This window comes from Chiloscyllium plagiosum, unplaced genomic scaffold (assembly GCF_037043375.1).
Source record: "Chiloscyllium plagiosum isolate Xiang-an unplaced genomic scaffold, Cpla_swu_hap1 HiC_scaffold_27, whole genome shotgun sequence".
Lineage (NCBI taxonomy): Eukaryota > Metazoa > Chordata > Chondrichthyes > Orectolobiformes > Hemiscylliidae > Chiloscyllium > Chiloscyllium plagiosum.
In genome coordinates, this window is record NW_028270165.1 from 89,869 (window position 1) to 102,135 (window position 12,267).

The 12,267-nt window shown below is 43.7% G+C and overlaps 1 protein-coding gene across 5 annotated transcripts in view; it reads right to left on the bottom strand.

The window, feature by feature from the left end:
* Nucleotides 1-2,414: 2,414 nt before the first annotated feature.
* Nucleotides 2,415-12,267, bottom strand: part of LOC148142773 (uncharacterized) — a 46,541-nt gene continuing 36,688 nt past the window's right edge. For 4 of the 5 annotated variants that reach the window (XM_087973832.1, XM_087973831.1, XM_087973833.1 and 1 more), the window contains exons 3-4: nucleotides 8,570-8,632; nucleotides 2,415-5,294 (exon numbers count right to left, since the gene is read on the bottom strand). In XM_087973832.1, coding sequence (XP_087829958.1) covers nucleotides 3,736-4,911 — 1,176 coding nt within the window. In that variant the 5' untranslated portion in view covers nucleotides 4,912-5,294; nucleotides 8,570-8,632 and the 3' untranslated portion in view covers nucleotides 2,415-3,735. The remainder of the gene's footprint in view (nucleotides 5,295-8,569; nucleotides 8,633-12,267) is intronic. The other variant, XM_087973834.1, reaches the window with a different exon arrangement.

Below are 12,267 nucleotides of genomic sequence, written 5' to 3' on the forward strand. Positions count from 1 at the left end.
TCTGGGACAAGGTGTGTGGTATGGGGGGGGGGGGGGGGGGGATGAATAAAGAAACTGGTGAAATTTACATTGATCCCATGTAGTTAGTGGGTCCCAAGGCAGAAGACAAGGTGTTCTTCCTACAAGTGTCAGGTAGCTACAGCTTGAAGGGGGAGGCAGCAGAGTACTTGCGTGTCTTTGACAGATTGGGAGGGGAAGTTAAAGCATTTAGAAACAAGGCAGTGGGGTCGTTTAGTTTAGGTGTCCCAGGGCTGTTCCCTGAAATGTTCTGCAAGTTGGTGTCCAGTCTCCCAATATGGCAGAGACCACGTCGAGAGCAAGGGACACATAAATAAATCTTATAAACAAATTGTACAAATCTTAGCCTGCTAGGGTTATTTTCTTCAATTAAGTCAAAGAAAATTTTAATTAAATTGGGTGACTACATGAAATGGTTTGTTGGTCAGACTCAAATGAGACAATGCCATGAATATCAGTGAACTGCTTTTTTTGTCAGAACCACAAGTTCTTGATTTATTTTCACAACTTACTGATATTCACATCTGCACATTCAATGTCAAACTCTGACATCAGAAATGACATGACACCATTAATTTTTTCTTACAATAATCCAACAAATTAATAACACACAGTGAATACCAAGTCTCATTAATATGAAATTAAATTTGACCAAATAAAATGTAAAATCAAATGGGAGATAACAAATGGGGGAAGGGCAGAAGGCAAGAAATGCAGCATCATAGAAGGTGCTCCTCCAGGGAGTGTATTTTACCAACTACAACTGCTAAATATAAACAAACACTCTGACATGACCCTCCGGTTTTAATGTAAACCATATCCCCATACAGTAGGTACCATTTAAATAAGTTCATAGATACAAGCCTTGAGCAAATCCAGCCTCCAGCCGGACCCCCCGCTTCTTGGAGCTCGGACCTTCCTCCAGCTCTGGGGGGGTTGTTGAGCTCCTGGGCTCCGGCCGCCGGCTCTCTCTCTCTTCCACCGCCGACATTTTTAATTTGTTTTCTCGTTCACCCGGTTACCGTCACCTCCCCCTTCCCGGGCCCCGGGAGTTATACACAAATAAACAATAAACCCCACCGGGGACTGTCTCCTTTTTTTCACAACTTTTGTTTGAAAAGGTCCGACTTTAATTTGAAATGTATTTTAAAGGTATTTTCTGAGGTAAACGATGCCTGTCTGCCCCCTTCCTCCGTCAGAAACCGCCCGCTGAGTCAATGAGAAAACCGCAGACTCGCGCCATCTTTGTTTTTCTTCTTCTTTCCGTCTCCTCCTTCAGTGGCGCTTGTCATCCGCGTCCCCTCCAATCAGAGCGCACCTTACTCCACCTGACCAATGGCAGCTGGCATTCCGTGTCGTGTTGGTCTAACCTTCTGTAATCTCTCTCTCCGATTAGTTGGTACCGACCACAAGCTTTGGGATTGGTTGGGAATTTCACAACCACGTCAGTGTATCCGCCCTTTTCATTCCCGTTCATTCATTCAACAGCAGATGACCCGCTTTACTGCAACGGGCTCTGGGGCTATAGCGGTAGTGTCACATATTCAGTGAGAAGATGTGATTTTTAATGTTATCAACCAATTCAACTCTGGCACCTCCACATCCATTCATTCAATCGAAGAGGGCTCAATTTAGTGTCATGGGCTCTGAGGGTATAATATTTGTATCCCATGGTGAGAAGGAACCTCTGCCCATTCATTCAATAGAAGAAGGCCTATTTGCTGCAGAGGGTTATTTTTATGGCGCAGTGGTAGTGTCCCTATCTTCGAGCCCTGAAATCCCACAGCTATGAGGATGCGTAATAACAAATTTTTTAGTCATAAGTCACATGACACCAGGTTATAGTCCAGCAGGTTTGTTTGGAGGGGATCTTACAGAAATATATTAAATTATGAAAGAAATAAAAGTAGGATGTTGCATTGGTAGGTGAGACTAGGATAAAAGCGCATGGCCTCAAGATTAGAGGAAGCAGGTTTAAAACTGAACTGAGAAGAAACTTCTTCACCCAGAGGGTTGTTAATCTATGGAATTACTTGCCCAGGGAAGTATTTGACATTACTTCAGCAATCACTAGAATCAGTAGATACGTTTTTGAAAAATAAAAGAATTAAGGATATGGTGAAAACGCAGATAAGTGCAGCATAGTCCACGAAAAGATTAGTCATGATCTTATTGAGTGGTGGAGCAGACTCGAAGGGCCGGAAGGCTGAACCTTGCTCCTAGTTCTTATGCTCTTATGTTGAAATCACAAGCTTTTGGAGTGTCGTCACTTCAGCAGATGAAGTCATGAAAAAACAAGTGCAGGAAAGAGAATTTAGATAAATGAAAGACAGAGCATCTCAACGGTCAATTACTTACTCCCATTCCTATTTCTGATGATCTTACGACACAGCAAGTTGTGTTTTCCAAACATTAATTTTATTTCCATTGTTTAAAATCAAATATTTAAGATGAACAGTTTGTTTTTTGTCACTTGGACACACTGTGAATATCATAAACCCTCTCATGAGATATCATAGGAACAATTCATAAACTAGATTTGTCACTGAGTCACTCAAGGAGATATAGAAAGGAGAAAAAATCCCAACATGTGCAGGATGCTAACGAAAAGTTAGCAACCTGAAATGGAAACAGGAGCAAGTGAACAGCCCCAAACAGGAAACTCATATTAGATTAGATTACTTACAGTGTGGAAACAGGCCCTTCGGCCCAACAAGTCCACACCGCCCCGCCGAAGCGCAACCCACCCATATCCCTACATCTACCCCTTACCTAACACTACGGGCAATTTAGTATGGCCAATTCACCTGACCTGCACATCTTTGGACTGTGGGAGGAAACCGGAGCACCCGGAGGAAACCCATGCAGACACGGGGAGAACGTGCAAACTCCACACAGTCAGTCGCCTGAGGCGGGAATTGAACCCAGATCTCCACTGTGCCACCGTGCCGCCCACTGTCCTAACCACTGTGCCACCGTGCCGCCCACTACAGTACCTTGTACTATTCTTCACTGAACACTGCAATTGCTTTCCTTTTCAGTTTAATGATCCATAATTGAATCTGACTCCAACACACTCTCTGGCAGACAGTTCCAGAGGTCCAAGTAATTTCAATCATTAACAAAGTTAGTTTTGGATCCATCCCAAAGACAATTCCGATGGACGTTTGCTTCCAAACATTTACAGTAAGTTCTTGGTATGGACACATTTCCAACTTAGTAGGTTTATTCCAGTTTTATAACATATTGGGGTGGCACACTGCTTAGCATTGCTACCTCACAGCATAAGGGACCCAGGTTCAATTCCAGCCTCAGGTAACTGTCTGTGTGGAGTTTGCACGTTTTCCCTGTCTGCACAGGTTTCCTTCCACTGTCTAAAGAGGGGCTTCGGTACATCCATGTGGACCTCCTCCAATTAACTGAGGGCAATGGGGCACTGTGAGGATCAACAGATCAGACAGTCAGTCAGCAACTTCTCTCCGGGAGACTTGTCTCAAGAAAGGCAGCGGTTTCTTATCTCATCCATTCTCCTACCCTCCACAAACTCCACACAGACAGACGCCCCAAGGGTGGAATTGATCCTTGGTTCCTGGTGCCATGAGGCAGCAGTGCTAATCACTGAGCCACCATGCCACCCCTGAGCCACCGTGGGGTTGCAGTCCAATGGAAAACAAATACAGTGCACCAACTCTCCCACTGCACCCACTGTCAGGAGAATCAGTCCTGGGGGGGACTCATGGCAATGTCAGCAGTGGAATCTGATTGTTGTGAGCGCTGGTGCCCCCGCTGGTGCTTCCGCAAGTTGCGGGAAAATGTAAACCTCTTCCCGCACTCAGGGCAGCTGAAGGGCCTCTCCCCGGTGTGGGCTCGCTGGTGCTTCAGCAGGGCAGAGGAATCACTGAAGGTCTTCCTGCACTCGGGGCAGCTGAATGGCCTCTCCCCCGTGTGGACCCGCCGGTGGGTCAGCAGTGTGGAGGAGCGGGTAAAGCCCTTCCCGCACTCGGGGCAGGAGAACGGCTTCTCTCCAGTGTGGACGCGCTGGTGCCGAAGCAGGGCAGAGGAATTGCTGAAGGCCTTCCCGCACTCGGGACAACTGAATGGCCTCTCCCCTGTGTGGACCCGCCGGTGGGCCACGAGGTGAGAGGAAACAGCAAAACCCTTCCCGCACTCGGGGCAGGAGAATGGTCTCTCGCAGGTGTGGATCCGCTGGTGGGTCAGCAGGTTGGAGGGCTGGGTAAAGCACTTTCCGCACTGGAGGCAGGAGAAGGGCCTCTCCCCAGTGTGGACCCGCTGGTGCCTCAGCAGGTGGGAAGACCTGCTGAAGGCCATCCCACACTCGGGGCAGCTGAAGGGCTTCTCACCCGTGTGGACCCGCAGATGGGTCAGCAGAGCAGAAGAGCGGGTGAAGCCCTTCCTGCACTCAGGGCACGAGTACGGTCTTTTCCCCGTGTGGACCCACTGGTGCCTCAGCAGGGTAGAGGAATCACTGAAGGCCTTCCCGCACTCAGGGCAGCTGAATGGCCTCTCCCCTCTGTGGACCCGTTGGTGCTTCAGCAGGTCCGAGGATTTGCTGAAGGTCTTCCCACACTCAGAGCAGGGGAAGGGCCTCTCCCCAGCGTGGACGCGCTGGTGGGCCAGCAGGTGGGAGGAGTAGGTGAAGCCCTTCCCACACTCAGGGCAGGAGAATGGCTTCTCCCCAGTGTGGACTCGGCGGTGATCCAGCAGGCGGGAGGAGCAAGTAAAGCCTTTCCCGCACTCGGGGCAGGAGAACGGCCTTTCCCCAGTGTGACTTCGCCGATGAATCTCCAGGACAGATGGTGCATGGAAGCCTCTCCCGCAGTCGCAACACTTCCATGGTTTCTCCACGGTGTGGGATTCCTGTGGTTTCACCATGGCCGCAGCTACAGCCCCTGCCCACAGTAAATTCCTTTTTCCTGGCTGTATAACTGTTTCAGGCTTTACACACAGTGCGCTGTAACAGTAGAGACTCTCATCCAGTCCCAATAATGCTGAAAATGGTCTGAAACAGGAACCAAAATGTTTTGCTCCTTCTCACAGAATCATAGTTCAAAATCGTTGAGGTCCCGATGGATTGAGTGACTGTCAGACATCGATGTGAAAGTGGGGACTGCAGACGCTGGAGGGGAGTTGAAAAGTGCGGTGCTGGAACAGCACAGCAGGTCAGGCAGCATCCAAACAGCAGGAGAATCGACGATTCAGGCATAGGCCCTTCATCTGTTGATTTTTAAACTTCAGTCTTCAGATCTTCAAATACTCTGGAAAAAGAGATTACAAAAGTCATCACGGTCAGTCCAGGGTAGAAATTCAGAACAAGCTACTCCACTTTCTGCAGAACATTTTTTTCTTTTGCTGTTCCACAAAATTGAAAGCATCCCACACTCTCTCTCTTCCTCTATTCTCACTCCCTCAAATTAATTCTCCTGAAGTTGCTGATTCAGGATCTTACAGGGACAGAAAAAGCAAAAACGTCAGGACTGACACCTTCGAATTTTGGATAACACCACGTGAAAATTAATATCTTTCAGGATATTGGGTTATTGCTGAGAGTGAGCAAGTCTGATTTTGGGAAGCAAAACAAGTGTAAATTCAGGTTGAACCTGCAATACAGCTTCTTGATAAAAAAAAAGACATGAATTGGTTATCGTCCCTGTGGTGGTGGTGGTATGTGGTGGGTGGAATGTGACATTAAGGCATTGACACAGACAACCCGAGAGAAACTAAACATACAGACAGGGCAAATGTTAGTGGCAAGCCAGAGTCAGATCTACAGCACAGAAACAGCCCCTTCGGGCCAACCAGATATCCTAGCCTAATCTAGTCCCATTTACCAGCACTTGGTCCATATCCCTCTAAATCTTTCCTATTCATATACCTATCCAGATGCCTTTTAAATGTCATAGCTGTATCAACATCCACCACTTCCTCTGGCAGCTCATTCCTTACACACACCACCCTCTGCATGAAAAGGTTACTCCTTAGGACCCTTTTAAATCTTGCCCTCCTCCACCCTAAACCTTTTACCCTCTAGTTCTGGACTCTCTCACCCAGGGAAATGTCCTTGTCTATTTACCCTATCCATGCCTCTCATGATTTTATTATTGACTCTCAGTCACCCCTCAGCCTCTGATGCACGAGGAAAAACAGCCCAGCCCATTCAGCTCAAACCCTGGCAACATCCTTTTAAATGCGTTCTGAACCCTTTCAAGTTTCACAACATCATTCTGATAGGAGCGAGACCAGAATTGCACACAATATTCCAAAAGTGGTCTACCCAATGTCCTGTACAGCCACAACACAACTTCCCAACTCTTATCCTCAGTCAGAGGATTGGGAAAGTTTTCAAAACCCACAAAAGACAGCCAGGAAAGAATGCAGGGACAAACCAAATTTGAGGGTTAGCTTGGAAGCAATGAGAAATCGGCGGACTGGGTTTATTGGGTATCCGTTCTTGAGTACGTATACATATTTCTCTTCTGCTCTTCGCAGTTCCTCTGTGCTGCAATGTGTGGTGGCTCGTTGAAATAATCTTCTGATGCAGCTTCGTTTGTGGGCGTTGGGATGATTGCTTCTGTAGTTAGGTATTTGGTCCGTGTGTATTGTTTCTTGTAGACGCTAGTGTGAAGTTCCCCATTGACTGTTCGCTCGACTGTGACATCTAGGAAATGGCACTTTGTTGTTGTCCTCCTCCTCTGCAAACTAGGAGCCCCCCGCCCGCCTCAGGCCCATAGTCTCACTACCCGGAACACCACCAATATACAGACTAGTCAAAGACCTCCAGTGAAGACTAAAACACCAAGTCGAAGATTCATGCCACTCCATTCACTCTACCCAAGAATTCCTGAACACCAAAGACACCAAGATAGAAGAGGATGAAATTATGCTGTCCTTTGACATAACAGCCCCGTTCACATCCATTAACATCAACGTGGCCAAAGAAACACTGACTACACTACAAGAACCACCAAAGACACAAACACCAAACAGCACCAACTTCATCAGCAAAGATAACATTGTCAAGCTTGTGGACCCGTATCTTATTACCCACTTCACATTCAATAACAAGACCTACAAACAAATCAACAGAACACCCATGAGACCACCAATATCAAGGTTCCTAGCAGAAGCAATAATGCAGAGACTCGAACAAACAGCCCTCCCAATGCTCCAACCCAAATTTTGGGTCCGCCACAGTGACGACACCTTTGTCATCACAAAATGAAACAAATGAGAGGAAACCTACAACACCATCAACAATATCCTTACTGGCATAAAATTCACAAAAGAGGAGAACAACAACAAAGTGCCATTCCTAGATGTCAGTAGAGCGAACAGTCAATAGGGAACTTCAGACTAACGTCTACAGGAAAACAACATACACAGACCCAAGTACCTAATGCAGAAGCAAATCATCCCAAACAAATCTGCATCAGGACACTATTTCAACGAGCCACTACACACTGCACCATCCAGAAACTACGAAGAGCAGAAGATAAATACTTATACAACATATTCAAGAAGAACGGTACCCAATAAACCGTGTCCGCTGATTTCTCAACAACAAACTCAAACAAGCAGACACATGCGAAGAAACCCTAGCCACATTACCTTACATCAAAGACATCTGTGAAATGATGTCCAGACAACTCAAACCTCTCCGCATCATGGTAGCCCACAAATCTACCAACACACTTAAGCAGCAGCTAATGATCCTGAAAAAACAAATGTTATTTACAAATTACCATGCAAGGAAGTATACACATGGACTCTGCCCCCATAGTTCTCGGTGGCAAGAAATGCTGGGATGAGATAAGGAAGATTTTTTTCAGTCAGAAAGAGCTGACTCTGTGGAACTCATTGCCACTGAAATGAGGAAAGTAACTGAGTGCTTTTAAAACAGATACAGATAGGCTCTTGATTAGTAAGGAAATCAAGGGTTACAGGGGGGAGGCAGGAGAATGGGGTTGAGAAACATTGGCCATGATCGAATGGTGGAGCAGACTCAACAAGTCGAATGGACTGATTCTGCTTCTGTATCTTATGGATCTGTAACCACAAAGATCTGACTTAATTTTCATACTTTTACTGTGTCCCTGTCGTATTTATGGCAAGCATGTGGCAATACGTTGTAGATTTCTCAAGCTAGATCTTCTAATTTCATATCAAATATTGATAATTGGAGCTAATATTAGAGAGAGTAAAGGTGCTTATTTCTTGGATAAATAAACCTGTCATGCATTTTAAGCTTAAACCTTGCATACTTGCGAAATTAGAGTTGCCATTTTGCCCGCTGTCATCAAATCCCCAATACTTCCCTTTTACTTGATAACCCATTTTGGGAAATAATGAACATAACTGTGGTTGTGTTTTATGCAAGCGCTTTAAGCTTTTAATATAATGATTTTAAGCCATCTACACAGAATGTGATTGAATTTCTAAACTTAATTAACAGCCTTAAAGTATTGTTATTTGTGTCACTCACATAACTGTAATTAATGTAAATATTGAATTAAACTTATTGAAAAGAACATACTTGCTGAATTAGAGTCAGCATTGTTTTCATTGCTTTGTCCATTATTCCCTTTCACCTCATTACCTATTTTAGAGAAAGAAAAATTTTGCATATGTTGAACATTTACTTTTTTTGGCAATATTTTAAAATGAATAAAGCAGTTCAGTCAACTTCAATCTTCATCCGGTCACTTTTTAGAAAAGGTTTTGAGCACAGTTATAAAATAATAATGCAAGGTTACCTAATTTGCAGCATTGCTGGAGACAGATTTAATAGTACAAGAAGTTATGATTTCCATTCAGTAATGTCTCGATTTGAACATAGTTTAAGTTAAGCTAAGGGTGTTGCAGGAATTGAAGTCATTGTGAAAATGTTACCAGGGAAAACATTGGATAAAAAAATTTCTGGTTTGAGTTTCTTCTTTGGGTATAAACAGATACTGGATCCAAGTGTCCTCCCAATCTTCTTAAAATATCCCACAAAATAAACACATAGCAACCTAAATAAATCAGTCCCAAAAGAAATTCAGAACCCACACTAATACATGGCAAGGAGGAAAGTTTTAGACTACAGGGCAATAAAGATGGGTTAGTCAGATGGGCAGAACAATGACAGATGGAGTTCAATCCTGAAAAGATTGAGATGGTACATTTCAGGAGGATCAACAGGCAAGGGAGTACATGATGAATCACAAGAACTTAGAATGTACTGAAGATCAGAGAAAGGTATATGTGTTCATAGATTCTTGAAGGCAACAGGACATGTGGATGAAATGGTTAAGGCGGCAGATGAAATACTTGCCCTCAATAGTTAAGGCATTGAACATGAGAGCCAGGAGATCATGATGGAACTGTACAAGACATTCGTTGGGCCACAGCTGGAGTAGTGGATCTGGTCGTCACATTATTAGAAGGATGTGATGGCACTAGAAAGGGTGCAGAAGGGAATACTAACCCTGGGTGGTGCATGTTGGTGGGTTTCAGCTAGGAGAGTGATTAGATCGGCTGAGGGTATTTTCCTTAGAGCAGAGAAGGATGGGTGAGGACCTGTTTGTACAGATAAGACACTTAGGGTCTAGATAGGAAGAAACTTTTCCCCTTGGTGGACGGCTTCAGCAATTAGGGGGCATAGATTTAAGGAAAGAGATAGGACATTTTAATGGAATTTAAGGAAAAATATCACCTAGAATGTGCTGGAGATGGATGAATTTACTTATGGGAAGAATTGGTTTGTTTGAAGGGATGGATATAATGAAATAAAACTAGTTCAGAAGATCATTATAATGTGCTAAGAAAAAGAACTGGAGGTAGACCTCCAATAGTGGAAACAATCTAAAGAAGTTTCACTGTCCCATCTGAGAAAAACAATTCTGCTAAACTTCTCAAACGAACCTGAACATGTGTCAGAACTTGTTTGTTTAAAATTAATTGAATCTATTTCAAGTATTTAGGAAAATGAGAATCATCTTTAATATTGGCCCTATTGGCTGCAACCAAAAGTGATAGGAAGCTTTTTCAGTTTCATTGAAATGGAGCTATCAGAGATATTGGCTCATGAGAAGAACAGAAGAGGGTTGTTTGAGCTTATTGAGCAGTTTGTAGACTCAAACAAGGATCCAGAAAACAATTTTTTGTGGCACAGAAGCAAGGACAATTAACAAGGATTGATGTTGGTACTGTGTGTCCAAGTGTCTCAGTCTTCAAAGTTCTAGATAAGTTAAACTTCTGAAAAATTGAAGGTGTCAAAGGAAGATCAGTGGGGAATCAAGGGTTTTGGGGAAAAGGCAGGAAAATGGAATTGAGGGTTATCAGATCAGACATGATCTCACTGAATGGTGGAGCAGAATGGCCAATACTGCTATTTCTTGCGGTAAATCGATCTGGGTGTTGATAAATGCTTTTGTGTGATTTTTCTTTGTAGTCAGCAACATTTTGTATTTGGAAGAAATTGGCTTTTGTGTTGGATCTCAAATAACGCTTGAGGCTCCACTGAGGGTTGTTTAGCAACTGAGGTTACATATCATCATCAAGTTAAATCAAAATAAGCAGCAAAATATATGGTAAAACTGTAGGTGTGACTGCTGAAGGCCAAATAAAACATTTTCAGTCGCAAAAATGTCTTTACTCCATAATGTTTCGTTTTACATGCAGTCAGCGACAACCAATCAAGGTGTCGCAGAGTAAAGTTAGGTCTCACCAAGACAGCTGACATGTCCGTACAATACTGTTGTAGCGCTCTTTAACCACAGGGTATATACCAGTGATTCATTTATTTTGCACTTTCCCCAACATCCCAAATTAGGTTGAGGTTTGTGACAGCATCCTGATGGGAAGCCCGATGTGACGTGCTCAGATACTGCTGCAGTAGTGTGATGTGTTAAATTCCCAATGATTTTCAAAAAAAAGTGTGAAAGGCAGTGGTTGCATGTGTTGACACCACAGGTATTATTTATATTGGCTTTGAGATAGGGAACAACCATCACCTCCCAAATTGTGTTTTGTTTGCACAGCAACTTTGAGTATGAAAAGCATTCTATTTTTAGACAGCCTAAATGCATACATCGTTTCTTATCAGCGTACCTTAAAATCAACATTAAAAAGCACAAACAATTCATTTTCACTGTAAATTACATATTTTAAAATCAAATATTGCAAGACGTACAAACACATCAAGAAGTTAAAATTTGTGAAGAAAGCACATCTTTGACAGTTCAGACAGGGAAAAACTTTGTTCTTGTGGTGGTCAGTGGAGACTTACTCGATCAAATATTAACTCCCATGTATCTCACATAGATGCTGTATCAATCAAGATCTTATTGATCACTGGACAAAATTAAACCTATTGACCTGACTCTTTACAAAATAAGAACAGATTTTAGTACATAACATTTTCCCATAATACAGACATTTGCAGTAGTGCAGTTATGTGAAAAGAAACCTGAGTTGTTAATTTAGTTTGTTGCTCCAATTCATAAATGTTGTTTTTATTTATTTTGAAAAATCAACCCTTCCACTCTTTCTAAAGGTACATGACATTTTAATTTTCTTTTCTTTGCCAATTTTCTTTCACAATAAAAGCATTCACTTTTTTGGCATTGGGTGGGGGAGCTCTGCCAGCTGCCAATTTCTTCCTGAAATTGTTTCACTTGACATGAGTCTTGCCAATAAATGACAGCAACAGCAGCAGCTAATACTGATGATAACATTTCAACAAAAGTATACCAAGGTGCTTCACATTATGTATCACCCAAGCTGGAGAAATGTGAGGATCTCCTTCTCGGCCTTTCCCCTCAGCTGAGGTGTGGTGACCCTCAAGATAAACCACCACCAGCCATCTCTAATGAGAGAGAACAGTCTAATCCTCTGGGAAGACTGTGATGAATGTGTTTAAAGTTGAAAGACTGTTGAAATACAAGTGGTTAGCACTGCTGCCTCACAGCACCAGGGACCCGGGTTCAATCCCATCCTGGGGCGACTGTCTGTGTGAAATGTGCACAATCTCCCAGTGTCTGTGTTGGTTTCCGCCGGATGCTCCGGTTTCCTCCCACAATCCAAAGATATGCAGGCGAAGTGAATTGGACATGCTAAAATTGCCCATAGTGGTACATAAGTCAGGGGTAATTGTACAGGAATGGGCTTGGCTGGCATACTCTCTGCAGGGTCGGTATGGAGCTGTTGGGCCGAAGGGCATATTCCCACACATAGGGATTCTATGACTGT